The 16623-nt window shown below is 39.9% G+C and overlaps 1 protein-coding gene across 1 annotated transcript in view; it reads right to left on the reverse strand.

Moving 5' to 3' along the window:
- The window catches only part of LOC117301094 (RNA-binding protein 24-A-like), a 53641-nt gene that overhangs the window by 13031 nt on the left and 23987 nt on the right, over positions 1 to 16623 (reverse strand). Inside the window, exon 3 of the mRNA XM_033784977.1 lies at positions 12725 to 12836. Coding sequence (XP_033640868.1) covers positions 12725 to 12836 — 112 coding nt within the window. The remainder of the gene's footprint in view (positions 1 to 12724; positions 12837 to 16623) is intronic.

Raw genomic sequence — 16623 nt, forward strand, 5'->3', positions numbered from 1 at the left:
TTTGAATCGCAAAATACACTTAAAATGCCGCGTTCACATCACTGGTGAAGGCTATGTAGCTGCATTCAGTTAACATTCTCAGTTGGGGTACAAACGGTTTCGTATCACAACCCATCTTCAGGGGATTTGGTCACTGACATTAAGCTAAGCAAGTCCAGCCCTAAAAACCTTTTAACAAAATATGTGAATGATTAAGGTGTTACATTTTAGGAACAAGATTAGGGCTACCTTTGGGAACGCCAAGAGTGGGTTATTTAGGATCTAAATGGGTATAAGTTACATTTGGGTACAATATTGTGGGCTACGTTTACCACGTTATGGTACATCGTACATGGTGAGGTTCATCTGGGCATGTACAAGATTTGGATTAGGCAAATTCCGGGCTACAGTAACGGGGTTTCATTATGGCCTCAATTAGGTTTAACATTGGGTCGTCGTTCATGTTTCGGCTACATGGGTCTCAAACTACATGAAGAGGCCGCAAAAAAAAAAACGCAATGGGAGCTTACTCAGGTAGTTTGGTGTGTACAAAGTTTTTACCTTCAATATAAAACGGTGACATTTCAAGGGGTTTGTCTACTGAACCGTGTGGCGCCTTCGCTACCTTTTCGACTGCATGTAAGCTTCTGCAACAAAGCACCAAATCCCTACAAGTAAATAAAGCACGACTTGTTCAAAGCAATTTTAAAACACTCAACTTTCCCAAAGAATGTGATTCCGTGTATATAGAGGGCGATTTGCATGAATTAAATAAACAGGAGTTAACCCGTAATGACCATTCATTCAAGCAGGAAATCAACACTGTGACCACTTCAGACCACTTGACCATATATGGTCGTCCCAATGAAACACTCCATGATACCATACGTAACACTAACAGGCCTGATGGCGAATGCACATGTACTGTATTGAATACATACAGTGCAAAGCTGCCAGGGGTACCGTGATTAAATGACAGCTGTGGGTACGGTCAAGTTTGCGACCTCGCACCCAACGTGACGCTAAATATACCTTTGGATTCAAAACAATACAATTTCTTTGCGCCCACTTAGGCCTACGGTATTTCCTTGGGTGCTGATGAATATAGTAAGAATATAAAACAACGGTTTTTTTTTAAAGATGTTTCGTTGTACAAGGGCAATGACCCAAAGGTATTTTGCCCTTCGTAAAAGGACACCATATATAAGGAAACTGCACACCGGAGCGTTTCATGGGCTCCAAGGCAATGGTCACGGGGCATAAGGGCAATTGCCTTCGGTGTCTCCGTGAAGTATCAGGTCTTGATTGAAACGTTTTTAGTAAAGACTACGCTTTTAAGTTCACCTAAAAATCAGTATGGCTGTGCGTCTGTGATTTCAATAATCTGATGACGTCACCATTTCAAGACACAAAACGTGTGTTATTTATTGAAACATTTCAGGGTTTAACCATCAATAAGACTTTCACATCTATCACACAAAACAGTGAAAATAAATCACAGCCGGACATTAATTCCATTTGTGACATTTCACCAACAGTATTGAATTACCTCTACACGATCGCTGCACTGGCCGTACCCTGACCTTAAACATGTCCGTCGTTAATATGCGCCAGTAAAAAAAAATCGCTGGTGTTTTCTCAAGACCCGTGTTTCTTATAAGTTTCTTTAATATCAATGAAAAAACGAAGAGGGAAAGAAGGATGGTGTATAATATTTATTATTATTATAAACAGCAATGGTCGTTACTCATTCTTGAGATATCTGTGTGCTGTTTTAACATGTCTATGATACATGACAAGCATTGGCTGTGCTGGTGATTTTTTAATTTTTCTGCTTCGGGATTTCTTTTCCAGGAAGATAAAACCTCAATATTGGATGAAGTTGATATTCTTAGAAGTTGCTATACTGTTCATAAATCAAGATACTCGATTTCGGTAATCGTTTGTTTTTTGTCAATCATGCTGATTTGTATAGCAATGAATAGTCTAGAAAGAGACAATAAAAGTTGAGAAAACAGCAACAAACTACCACACAACGGTGTTTTCACCAAATTTATCTTTTTATCTTCTTCATTTTTGGAGGTTTTGGGGAAATAAAAATATAAGAACATGTATATGCACCCATCCAAACCGTGCACTTCTAGCTAAGTGTCCACCATACTTTAACAAGGCTAATGAGGTTAGGCCTATGACCGAGTTACTGAATGTAACAGGATGTGGTGGGCTAAAGATTATTATATCCATGATTATAAAAATATGCCACTAATGTAATGCAATCACTGCCTATTCTAATGTCTGTGCATGGCCGGACTGTGCAAAAATGAAGTAAGTCCAAATTCTACCCAAGGTTGGAACTATTATAGACGTCCCCCAATCCGTAATGCAGTACATCGGGTTCAGAAAATGTCAACGATTTCATTAAAAAAACATCAAATGAGTTATGACAAGTGGCTGAGAAGAAGAATACGACAGATCTCAGCTGAACAATTGAAATAATAAGATGACCTTTTCTTCCTTCATTCACGAATGTATATTCAATCAACATTCAACACGTGTACTAAGTACCCGAGTTCTGACATGACTTATTGTTCGGCAATATTTTTCGGTATGGATATTATAAGTGGGATGGCGAATGCATCTGGCCTGGCACTAAGACTGTATGAGAACCAACGGAGAGTACAGCCGTACATGGTTTCCGCATCATGCTTAATACACTACACTTGACATTATACCACACACTCTATCCTATTATGTTACCGTGTCAAAGGTCATAGGTCAAATTCCGATGCTATGCTTTGGGTTCAAGATGTAGCAATATACATGAGATGTACATTATGTACATGATGCGTTTATACACATTGCAGCTGTAGCTATCTTGTGTGTGGTACCACGGAGTAAGAATGTTCCTTCCTCCTTGTTTGTACATTCTGTAAGGATGCTTATGGGTTGTATGTGTTGTTCACACCCATATAGGTGCTAAGAGGAAAGGCAACTTGGGTATGTTGACCAGTTGCCTCGTTATCCCAAATCAATCAGCTCTCGCCTTGAACCAAGCCAAGCAGTTCTTACAACTGATCTTGATGGCAAAAGAGTAAGTATTAAATCCAGGGAATATAATTCGTCGCCCCAAATTTTGATAGCTTCACCATAGGCAGCAGGGGCCACAGCAGCACAACATGTCGGCATCAATCAGCAGGGGAGATTTCCAGCCCACTTCTGACGGAATTCCCGTCTAAATTGGACTCAAATCTCCTGCCACGTGCCGGCTGAATTGCCTTATTTGGTATCGGAAACCGAGATAGAGGTTGAAAGAAGCATGCCTGTAGCTATAGCAGGATGGCTGTGTACACACATTGTATTTGTGTGTGTGGGTTTGATGGGATGCTTCGGATCAGGAGCAATTGGCACAGTTTGTGGCCTGCAGGAGGAGGGTTTATAAAATAATAAAAGTAAAACTGAAAGGGGAATGCAGGCCTCTGACTGTGTGCAGCGTAATTTGTGGCATACGACAGGGCTGGCCCGGGACACGTGGATGACGCACGGTATTTGATACCCTGCACGACGGGGGGAAGACCGGGAGCCTGTAAAGGGCAAGCGTGCGCCGGAGCAATTCACGGCCTGGTAGGGGGGACCCCGTCACCGTCAGTCTTTCGGGGGTCACGGCCAGTCAAGTCGCGAGGATGGGACGGCGGACTGGAATAGACACAACACAACAACCTCGAAAAATCACCCAGGCTCATGAAAATGCTGCTGTGTACGGGTGCACTCCACTAAATAAGGAGAAAACAGTAGGCCCTCAAAATAGTCTATATAAGACAGATTTGGGAGGATTTTAGTGTAAAAATGTTGACCAATATTGTGACCTGGGGGTTGTTGACTTCCAACTTGAGGGTGCACCTCAGTATTAAGTATCATAAAGAGAAAACAGAGTGAGTGCATCAAAATAGTCTAGAATATCAGACAGTTTTGAGAGAGTTGGTGTTTCAATGTAAAACAAAAAAGGCCAAATTGTGACCTGGGATTGTTGACTTCCAACTTCATGTATTTTGGATGACATAAGCCCAACAAAATTGAAAATTTGTCCTGTTTGCTGAGAGGTGTTATGTTAGGGACATTTGTCAAGAATGATGCTCGGACGTTTGGACAAATTACACTGGTGTAGAGGTGTCTTAGCTTGGAAAACTCGTCAGGCCCGGGGACTCCCCATTTTAATTGAGCAGAGACATGTTCAAGGGTCCATGAATATTATTGTCCCTTTACTGCATAAAGCTGTCAGACTTCCAAGTATTGGTCGTGTATTGTTTTTTTACATTTAGCATTTTGAGCAGAGGATTAATGTTTAAGAGTCCATGAATAATATTGTCCCTTTACTGCATAAAGCTGTAAGACTTCCAAGTATTGCTCGTGTATTTTTGTTTTTTTACATTTAGCATTTTGCACTGTATGCTATGAGGGTTCATTTTGTGGGGTGCACCCAAACGAGAAGTTCACGAAGAACCGGGACATGGGTGATGGATGGGGGAGCATTGCAACTAACCAAAACAAAACAATTGAAGTGTCCTTTGATTTACCATGGAGGTTTTCATGAATGCTACGGACAGGTTTCCAAATGGATTTCTTTTTATGATGACGGTGTCGCTCATTTAAAATGATCGGCTCAGTTTTCTCTTTTGTGTATCATGTTTCAATTATGTGTACAACGGTTATTATGTGGTTTGGGGATAGCCAAATATCTATAGGATATTTGTCTCTGTATATTTTGTATGCCCTTTTATAAATAAAAAAAGTGTGTAGCTTTAACGAAGTTCATTTTGCTCTCGTGTCATTCGTGCCGAACATGACTCGTCGCACAGTGCGCCAACATGATGAAACCTTTGTTACATCATCACAATGAATAACAATTTCAACATGTTTACTCCTGCAAGTCTGTCTTTGACACCAAGGTAAATGTCCTTTCTTGCCTTTGGGTGATTCCACAATGGATTTATCCCATAGAGCAAGGACATTATACCTCAACATGAACTGTGCTCATGTTTTATGATTGATTTTTCACATTAAAAAGCACAGTAATGTTTAATAAATGTTCGAGTGTAATTTTTGTGGCGTGTCATGGCTGAGCGGTTAAGAGGCACCGAACTCAAGCTCTTGTGTTTCAGATCAGCGGGGTGAGGGTTCAGGTCCCGATCGCGGCACTTGTGTCCTTGAGCCAAAACCATAATCGGTTTGTCCTTGGGACAGGACATTAACCCGTATGTCCTGTGTACTAGGATTTGTAGTACACGTAGGAGAACCTACTGGAGAGTGTAGGGGGTTAACCCTGTGTATCGGAGTAACATAGCAAGCACACGTGTACTGTGGTGTCCATTTTAAGGCACTGAATACTTTTGGTATTTACTTGCAGTGTTGATTAGGCATTTGAAAGCGCACACATTTCAGCAACAAGGGTGTTTAGTCTTTTATTATTCTCTCGCGACTTCGATGACAATAATTGAGTCAACATTTTCACAGTTTTGTTATTTTATGCATATGTTAAGACACACAATGGAGGAATTGTTTATCATGGACACACCAAGTGACAATACTGGTCTTTGACATTTGCAAAACGTGTCCAGTGCCTTTAATTATAGCGGCTACACACTGACTTGCTTCTGAGCTTGCACCTGTGCTCTAAGTGCAAGACATTTTTTTCGCACTTTTATTTTAATCCAATTTACACCCGTTGTTGTTTCACCAGCTATGTCAGCCTGTAGCCTTATCAACTAGCACTGATCCCATTAGGATAGTGACGAGTATCTTATTACATTCCTATTATGATTTATCGCAGGTCTCAAGATTACAATTAACCAGATAGTCTCACCGACGACAGGGAGGACAATTATCTCTACAAAGTTCAAATATCACTTTGGCATTTTAAAGTAAAGTATGCATTGCTTGGGCCTATCGGCTCATCAGGCCGGTTATACTGGCTGCAAAGAGTTCAGAATAGCACTTGACATGATACCTGTTAAGAACACACGTGTCGCAAGTGACATGGGGTAGATTTCACAAAGGTAGTCCTAACTTAGGACTAGTCCTAGGCAATGCTAGAGATAGGACCAGTCCTAAGTTAGGATGGGTTACTGGTCCTAACTTAGGACCAGTCCTATCTCTTAGCATTGCCTAGGACTAGTCCTAAGTTAGGACTACCTTTGTGAAATCCACCCCAGGTCAGCATTCGAACTGTCCACCGCCCAGACCGATCGGCCAATTGAATATGTGAATTTCATTATAATAAAGATCCAGTGCCCCTAAAGCATGAGGTAAAAATAATTGTCAAAAGCCCGTTACCGGCACTGCGAAACAAACTTGGGAATATTCAACTCTCAATCGATCATTGGAGCAGTTGAGCAAGTTTGAGTAAAAACTTGTATTAGTGTGAGAATGGAGGGAGGAACCATACTCAATGGTGTGAGTGACATTAAACGACTGCAGACAAGTTTAGGCCCAGCTTAAAATAAGTAGTTGGCCTACAAGATATAAGCATTCACAAACTACACAACAGGCAAGCCTAAGTCGTTTCTTGTTTCGTACTGAGTATGCCCTCCATTCCGTTCAATATTATGTTGCCTGTTGCATAATCTCACTGTAAGTTCCTAATTGCTTGAACAACATTTGAGTTTACTTTCAGGCGTAAAATGTAGCTTTTGTCTGTGAATTATCTTTATTGTTGTCTAATGTGTTGTTTCCATTCTGACTTTGTTTTGTCAAGGCATTAGATCATCACACAAACCCGGCTGTATTTGGGGATTTAGTCTTTCCACTCTAATATTTTTCGCTGAAAGTATTACACCACTTTGTGCGTGAGGTGGAATTAAGAATGTTAACAATGAATGGAATCGAATCGACTTCTGCTCTTGTAACCTTTGGACAATAAACCCCAGCAGTTCATGACGTGTCATATTAAAAACCACATGAAAAGACGTCTGTGTGGATGGGTTTTTACCCTGCATGAATGAATGATGAAGCTCCAATAATCCTCTAACTTGTTTTGCAAGAGAGAGAAAAAAGAGGAGCTAGTAATACTGAAAAGGCCATGCCCCTGAAAGTTATAGAGAAAAAAAGCTGAATAATTGATGGCCGCCCTTACATGTTTTGCCATGAATTATTTTATGAGCAGAGTCACTGACCACGTGTTCAACTGGTGATATGGCCAAAGTTTGGAAACGAATCAATTTAAGGCTAGACATATTGAAAGATGCTGCGGTGTAGGGCTTATATCAAATCCCTCTTCTGTGTTTTTATTGTTTCTCAGAAAACCTTGGGAAGATCATTGTTGGAGGCGTTGAACCGAGGCCATGTGGAACTTTTCAAATTTAAACATTTTCCCAATAACGGGACAACACCGTCCCGCCCCTGAATTTTATAAAAACCCATTTGTCTTCTCCTGAAGTGACACATCTTCAGGAGGCAGTTTGTGATACAGTTATTTGTATTATGAAGAATTGGTAAGGATTTTAAAACACCACTTTTTAATTTTAACTGAATTTTAAAGTTCATATCTGTTACTGCATAGCCTATTTGTGTGAAATGTTTCCCGCTCAAATGAAATCGTATTCGAGAAAACTGAACACAACAACTTATTTCGGTTGTTACGTGACTCCAAAATTAAGGACAGTGAGTTTATTATGCAAACAAATGTGTATGGGTTTTCAATCATTTCTCCTACACAGCGAATTAAGCCAACATTGTCATAGGTTTGTTGTTTCGTGTATGTTTGTGGTTGACCCATGCTGATCACACAAAACATAAGTAAGATTTGAAACTTTGCATGGTGGAGATAAGATATTAATCTCCAAATGAGTTGGGGTGGTTCTGAAAAGAACCGTTGGTTTAACTCGACGTTTCGATCAGTATGCTCTTATCGTCTTCACAAAACATGAAAACTGTGTGCAACTTTTCTGTCAGACCACAACAAATACTGTAAAATAAATTGAAGTTATGCACAACAGGAAAGTATACGCTTCAACGACTGGTAAAATTACTTTAATTGACGGCACCCTATGCCGTTCTCCATGGTTTTGCAGCAGCAGAAATCCATTGATAAATAAAGTCATTATAGGATACACAGCAATGTTAATGTCCAACAAACCAGGATAGTGAATAGACTACCCGCCGAGTGGGGGCATCCCTTGGGGATTAGCCTATCATGCTCCAAAACTCATTTTAATCCACATCAATTTGAACGGCTCCCTTCTTCTCTCCATTGACAACTGATCACTTCCAACGAGTTGCCATCAAGAGGATCGAACAAATGGCCACAGAAAAAAAAACACGTTCTCCAAGGAGGCCTTGAGGGTTTTCTTTTCTAACAAACATTTTCTGTGCCGAACACCTCATTCAATTATTCATAAACAAGGTTTTATAATCCCAAAGCAAGGAACTGCCAGCTTATAGGGGTGAGCCGTTAAACAGTACATGACAATGGCGAACAATGTGACGTCCCCTGGTGAGACGATAAACAAGGGTTTTTGTGTTGGCCAGTTTTTGGATGTGTCTGGGGGAGCCAATTGATCAATACGTAATCGATGCTGGTGTGGCTATTGTCGATTTAGAAAAAAGGACACCCTGATCTGAGAAGATAAACTGTATCAGATCAAAATGATGTTGATGGTCACATGGTACACAGATCCATGGCCGACAATACATTCCTTATACACCTATATAATGACCATCCCGCTAGCTAAATACAATCTACGTGATGGGTTTTTAATGGCACAAAAACAAGTCTAATGAAAAGATACGAAAAGATATAATCGGTTTTAGGGGATGATGATCTCCAATTCAAGTCTCTGGTATTCAATATAACAAAAACAGCACCATACAACCATACAACCAACGTGTGAAAATGTCACCAGGCTGTGATGTGTGTTTGCAAAGGGATGTTGTGCACTTTCAGGATGTTCTTATTTAATTTAAATGGAAATATTATACGAGGAATCGAAGGTTCGTTCGACACAATGCCGTAGTCCATATACCAATTTTGTCAGAACTATTGAGAGTACAAGTGTTTATCAAAAGTAAGCTTAGAGATTTAAAACCTGGATCATTGCCAAACATGTCAATGGGGGATTGTGTTTCTTTTTTTAATATTCGCAAAAATGTGTGGATCTGAAAAAGAGATACTCTACGTTTCAATCAGTTTTCTATGTTGGTCGTCAACAGACTGCCTCTATTCCAACAGGAGTACTAAGTACTACGAGTAGTTAGCTAGAGCACTGGAATATGTGCGGATCTGAAAAAAAGGCGACAGGCCCACCCTACGTTTCATTCAGTCCTCTCTGTTGGTCATCAGCAGACTGCTGTATTCCAACTGGGGCTGAAGTACTAAGTACTACCATATTTCTCTATGGTACTACAGTACAGGGTTTTAATGCACATGACGAGTCGTGGCCGAGTGGTTAGAGCACCGGACTCAAGTTCTGGTTGGTTTGAGTCCCAGTCATTGCATTATCATTAATGAAACAGGTATAGTGACACGAACATCAAAGAGTAAGGTACTACAGCTATATCAACACTAAACAATGTTGCTCATGAATTTTCAGCCAGGCAAGCTTGCGTAACAGAGAAACAAATAATCGAAAATGAAGGAAAGGAATCAGTGAGAGGGGAACAGGAGAAGAAAAAAATCTTGTTTGAGAAACTAACCTGCTACCTTGTGTTTTTGCCCCACTACTTTCCCAATAAAAATGGTTAAAGTTGTTCAATTAAATTCACATCAATTTTAATCAAATTCAGTTCACTGCAAATCAAAATTTTTGTTTTCTTTTGTGCACGGCATAAAAAATGATGACAAGTTAAAAATCAATCCACAAAAAGATTATATGATGAATTAATTGAACAGACAAACCATGCTTTGCCTCGCTGTGTAATGATCATTCAATGCCAAACTGAACTCCAAAACCACTACACATTTTTAAACTAAAGCTTCACTAAATTTAGCTTTTTTCGAATGAGTTAAAAGTCATTGATTCCGCTGATTTGAAAACAAAACAATTGCCAAAATGAAACAAGCCTTCACATTCCCACTCCAATCAGTGAACAACATCCAGGCATCGTCACAATCAAATAAAACCAAACCAAAACAACAGCAGCGTCACACCATCTTTGCCAACCTTCTTTAGATTTTGAGCTTTCGACGTTTTGTCCCCCTGCCTTGGCGCCTTCTTGGGAATGACCTTTGACCTTTAACCAGCACTGTGGGGAGAATGTTTCTCCTAGTGCGTGGCTGATGATGGTGTTATTTTAAGTAACGAGCCTACAAGATATAAGCCATGGAAGTAAGAATATTATTATAACATGAGAATCAAACTCAAGGAAGTGTATAAGAAGTATGAAAGGAAAGCAGCATGAATTGAGGTACCGTAAAGTAGTTCATCACTTCAATGTGCTATCTTCAGTCGATAAAGGTACAACATCAATTCATCACTACAGAGCAAAACAAGCAATGGCTTTTGCTATACGTATGTAGACAGATTTGAAGGCGGGTGTTTGTTTGAGACACTAAAGTATAAAAAAATACTACCCACAACAACTTAGACATGAACCTCTTTTTAAAACGTTTTCTGTTTGTACAATATAAAAAGAAATACCTTAAATATACCAAAGTATAAGACAAATAAACCTCTGTTGAACAACAAAGTTCAATACATAGAAATATGCCTGTGATTTTGTTCACAGACCTCGGGAAAGTACTGGGTATACAGTGCTAATACACATCGGTGTATATGGGTAAAACCTTGTTTAGGTTTAGGTTAAATAAAACAAAATTGAAGCTGAAGTAACTTCATTTGGTTGAATACCTCCACAGTCAACACATAATAATTGAAAACAGCGCTTTCAAAATGCCTCTTTGTCCACGTCTAACGGGGGGTTTTGGTCTACAACATTCTGCGCGTATTGTCATATTGTTATTGGAAAACTAAGTGATGATAATATAACATTTTAAGAATCTTGATTAAACTCCATCACTGACTATGTAGGAGGCATATACGACAGGAGCACACAGTGACAGAACAACATGCGATATAATGGAGGACGAGTATACAACAAAATGGCATGATGTCCATTCTTGGTGGGTCCCGTTATCAAACAGGCGCGTGCAGGCAAGCTGAGATAACTTCCACAGCTGGTACGATATCGCAATAAAATAAATCAATTACATACAGAAGAAAACTTGCGATAATAAACATAACCCATGTTAAGTTGTTCCCCCCCCCCCCCCCATACAAAAATAAGGTGTGTGGCTGCTTCAACCAATCACTGGTCTTTGCTGTATGAACCAATGCAGTAAGAGACAGCAACATACTCTGTTTCTCTTCTGCAAAAAATGCAGATGTGTATCTACTTCCTTCGGGCATCTTTAAAAACAAAAGTCTGGCAATGCCAGACGGGACGGGTTCTTACATAACGTAAACTTTGATAAGAAAAATTCACTGATATGGATAAGAAGAAAAATAATCTCCACGCAATCGTTGAGACGAAAGCCAGTGAAGTCAATGGCTTAATATTACTTTAAGTCTTTGGTGAAGAGGCAATATGAAACTACATAATAAATACTTCATGTGTTATACAATCACCATTGGACTATAATTACATTGTTGAAAACAACATAATATTGTACAAAACCGCCGTAGATCAAGTGAATGACTAATGCTACATAATAAGATAAATCCACCAATGAATACTCTCAAATGCCCAGGTCAGCATTGCTCGATACATTTATTCTATTGACAGTCGACCACTGAGAATGAAAATGATCGATAAATTTAGGATGACGATGGGCATATGCAAATAAACGGCTTTGGCTGTAACTAGATGAAGGCCTATTCTTCAACATTGTAGCTGCAGCCAAGAAACAAGAAGCCGTAGCCGACGCAGCTTCATTTGGACACATCCTTAAGTACACGTTTCGCATTGGAACTTTGGCGTTACAAACGTAAACTGCGGACTGACCGATAGAGCGACGGTTTCTGTACAGCACCCCCAACAGCCATTTCGGATGGGACTCGAACCCATGACGTGTTCATTTATATTCACAGTTTATAACCATCACTGTATGAATAGTCGTATACCATGAGCATTGCTTGTGCTAATCAAAACAAACATGCTGAGCAAGATTTGACATGTCAGTCAGCACGATTTAAAAAAAAGGTTTCTAGGAGACTGAAAATGCACCAATCGTAGTCCGTGAAAAGTTCTCGTGTCGATTGCTCACCGTAACCAAAACAACTTCGATATCACGTGTATGTGCGTGTTACGGAGCCCTCGAAGTGCCATCAGGCTTCTTGATAGCATTAGTTATCTCAGATTATAGTGACGTATTGACATGTTTGGAGTGCTGTCATGCCCAGACAATAATAGTATGGCTCGAGTTTTACATTGGACTCCAGGCCAGAGACCAGTAGTTTTAGTGTTTAAGAACTGTACATAAATCTTGTTAATATTATGTCTTTAAATTTAGAGTAAGTACACTTAAAAACAGTGTGCATTTTGTTAACTGTTCTGGCATTTTTAGAACTATTCTGGGCAAGTAACTATTTTGAGCAACAAGCCCGTTGGTCTTGTGGATTCCCCAATAAACTGAGCCCTGTTTAGCACAGGATCCCATGTAGTCGAATGCAGGGTTCCGTATTACAATAATGAGCGCGTAATCTAAAACGATACCACTGGTGGGTGTGAGCGCGCAATGTAAAGAATGGGCACTTACCCATACGGGGTGGAGGCTAGGGTTGGTACAGCATGTCCAGCATGTCCGCCGTGGTGCGCAATCTGACTAGCTTGTTGCTGCCTGGCTATGGCGAACTGGATCTGTTCTGCTGCTGTCAGAATAATCACAAACAAACATTATTAATAATGACAAAAAGAAGAACAAATACACGTCTCCATAATAACAGCTTACTGTGCACCATCAGGCTTGACATAGGCCTGGCGTGTTAATTTGTCTTGCCAAGACAACTTCTTGAACCAAAATTCTCTAGCTGTCTTTGTTAAAATTTTCTTTAAGTTTCTGTCTTTGTTCAAAACTTGAGAGCTGAGATCCTTCCATAAACTTAAGTGTAATTTGTAAATAACGGGCATTGTCTTACAAATATTGTCTGAGTAATTTTTCCTTCGTCCATGTTACAATACATTGGTTGGTTGTACTATGAGTGTACTAAACATACCCCATTTGCCCCATTTTCCTAGGGCGATAAAATCCACTGTCAAGGGTACGTTTTTTACATATTGGTTAAACGTATGAGAAGACATAAGTTTCGGACTGTCGGACACCTTTCCCTTCTTTCTTTACCCGATGACGTACCTACTCATGAATAATTCATTATCTTTACAGACTTGTGACGTCATTTAAAAAAGAGAACGACGAGACAGCGATTTCTTAGAAGGTAATGATGTATTCCGCATTTGGTGAACCAGGTCATTTTCTCCCAGTGGACACATTTTGAATAGCGAACCTTGAAAAAAAAAAGGTTTCGCATGGGAACTCCAAAAAAAAAAAAAAAAAGTTTGCAGAACTGAAACTCTTTACGCCGGTAGCTGCAAAACATCCACTGCTTAAATTCCATGTTTATCTAGGGGTGGAGTATAATGCCATTCGTAGTTTGCTCAATAGCACCAAGGCCGCTTGTGTTCTGTCCCTATTTTGTAACTAAAGAAGCCTATTATTACTCAGCTATTTTTGCACTCCGTGATTGACCCTTTTTATTAGGATGGGTATGCCGTCGTAAGTCGAGTAAACACGGCAAACATTTTTCGACCACTCACGCACAATGTTGAAACCAGACTAAGCTCGAGTTTGCCAACCTCTCGGATTATTTTTTTTGTCTACCTAGCAAATACCACTCGTGTGTTATGTATCTACCTTAATTATATTATTTACACGCGAAAACTAGTTATTTGCTTTTGTAAAATACACGGGTCGCCTATACGGGAGTAAGGTTAGACTTGATTCAAGTCCCGTTCTCGTGCGAGAGATCCGCCATCAAAATGTATAGCTATTGGTCCCGAGACACATACGACTGAAAATAACAAGGACTCTCACGGGATCTGGACTTGAATCAAGTCTAGTGTGAGTTGGGCTGGACACGATTTGGATTTTCTGAGGTTGGTTTTTGTTCAGTGACGTTTTTTTGTTATTTTGTTATTTTTTTTTTTCATTCAGAAGCTCCGCCGTGTTCGGACTACAGAGAGCATTAGTGTAGCCTAAGGCACTCTTTGCTCGCGAGGTCACACGGCCTGTGTTTTCTGGCTCCTCGGTATGTGTTTCAATTGTTGTCAAGTGTCGAGATCATTCGCAAAATCTTCGCTCATCTATTTCTGCGAGCACCGTGTTTGAGTTTTATGTCACTGGAGTGGCTATATTATGGGCCACACCCTGTCATAAAACAGGTAGACACTAAAAGCTCGAAGTTATTTGAATTTAAACCATATGCTTATAATTAAACAAATAAAATGTATTCTATTTCTGAGTGTCAAAATAAATCCTTGTAAACTTGCTGTATATTGCTGTAGCCAATTGGCTCTTGGGTTCGTTGTGTTTTAGTAATTGTAACTTTTAAATATTTAAATGCATTGTTTTTTTCACTTTGTACTTTGAATCGATTTTGGCCGTTGGGCCAACTGTTTCAATTTTAATGTGCAAATAATAAACAGATATACCAGCAATATTATAATATATGAACATTATTTTGAAACTTTCTTTGGAATTGTTTTCCTGCTCTTTTTGGTCGGTTCAAATAATGTTCAACCTAAAGGCCATGGGCCAATTTCATAGAGCTGCTAAAGCACAAAATGTGCTTAAGCACGAAAATAGCTCGCTTATTTTACAAAATTTCCTGCCATATACATTGCTTATGAATAGTATTAAGCTGTTGTTTACTTAGCATTACAATTGAGTGGAGTCTTGGCCGGTAATCTGATTTTACTAAGCAATGAATGTTTTGCTTAAGCAAAATTGTTTGCTTACGCAGCTCTATGAAATTGGGCCCATGTCACACGAGGCAATTTACGAGCAACCAGTGCTAGGCAATCTCAAAGAAGAGAACCAATTCACATTTAAATATTCACATTACTTTCTTGGTGATCGAAAGACATTGTGTTTGACAAATTACTCATGAGCTACCAAAGTGACGTGGTCCTGTAGCATGCACTGCGTTGCCTGCAAATGTTGCCTGCAAAAGTTGCATCCTGTGGGGGTTTGATGGCGACGTTTAAACAACAACATAAGCACCTTTCAGAGCTGGGCTACATTTTCTTACATTTTGTAAGATTGTCTTCATTGCTTATTCCTCATCTCTTTTTCTTCGAGGGAGGGGGGGGGCAACAAGGAGGTGCCACGCCCTTCTAAATATCGAGACCGATAACCACATCCAATCAGGCCAAATTTGTTTCTGAAATTAGTTTTTGACAAACTGAAATTGGCGCTTAAAAAGTTCTTTGTAATATTATCCATAATGCCCAGGGGCTAGGGGCATAATGTAAAGAGTTCGACGAGACAGGCTTACGCAGGGGAGGTTTCTCGGATACCAATTTTTCTACCCCCTACCTGACCATTATAATTGTGTTTCCTTTTCGAACAGTGTAACCAACAAACCATATTATTTGTTGTTGCATTCACAGCCAAAGAAAACATCAAACAATGAAACATCCCAGGGGAAGTTTTTAAACTCGGCTCTGGTCGAGTCTGAAAGGGGTTATCGCTCTTATCTTTACGAAACTACGAAACTACAAAATAAAAAGAAAGAGATTCTGCCACTGCAGTACTAGTAGGCCTAATTGGTTACATGACCACCTTATAGTAGCCGGGGTGGTGGTGATTGTTGTTGTTGTTGTTGTTGTTGTTGTTGTTGTTGTTGTTGTTGTTGTTGTTGTTGTTGTTTTTTTTTTTTGTTTTTTTTTGGGGGGGGTTGGGGGGTGACAGTATGTTTCGTTTTTGAATAGGGCAATGACACAAAGACATTTTCGCCATTGTAAATTTCTACTGAGATCTAGAGCATTTCGAGGGCACCAAGGTAATGGCCAGGGAGCACTGGGGCAACATCATTCGTTACCTCCGTAAAGTATCAGGTACGGGGGGGGGGAATCGGGCATCAAGGAGAGGGTTAGCACTTGAACTCAGAGCCCAATTTCATAGCGCTGTTTAGCGGTACGCAAATTTTCGTGCTGACAGTAGCAAACAAATTTGCAAATGTGTTAAAAATGTATTTCACAAGTTAGCAAGAAAATTAGGCGGCCAGCTTGTGCGTTCACCTTAGATTGCCATTGTTTTACAATGATCATTTTCATGCAGTAAGCACCGAAATGTTAGCGCCTTTTTTTGTGCTTACGGTTGGCAGCGCTATGAAATGGAAATCGTTATACAGTAAGCACAGTCGGCCGTTATAAGCAGCGCTATGAATATGCCCTTGCAAAAATTACCGGCTGATATAACTTTTGAACCAGTAGATGTAAACAAAAGTACACACTGATTGGACACGGCAAAGAATAATCAATGAAATCAACCGTTGACCATCTTAAGTTGGCAGTTCGACTTGGGCTTCAAAAGGCACCGGGAACCCAAGCGTGAAAGCTTTGTTGTAATTCCAGGGCACTTTGCTTATCCACCACCCC

This window comes from Asterias rubens, chromosome 16, assembly GCF_902459465.1.
Source record: "Asterias rubens chromosome 16, eAstRub1.3, whole genome shotgun sequence".
NCBI lineage: Eukaryota > Metazoa > Echinodermata > Asteroidea > Forcipulatida > Asteriidae > Asterias > Asterias rubens.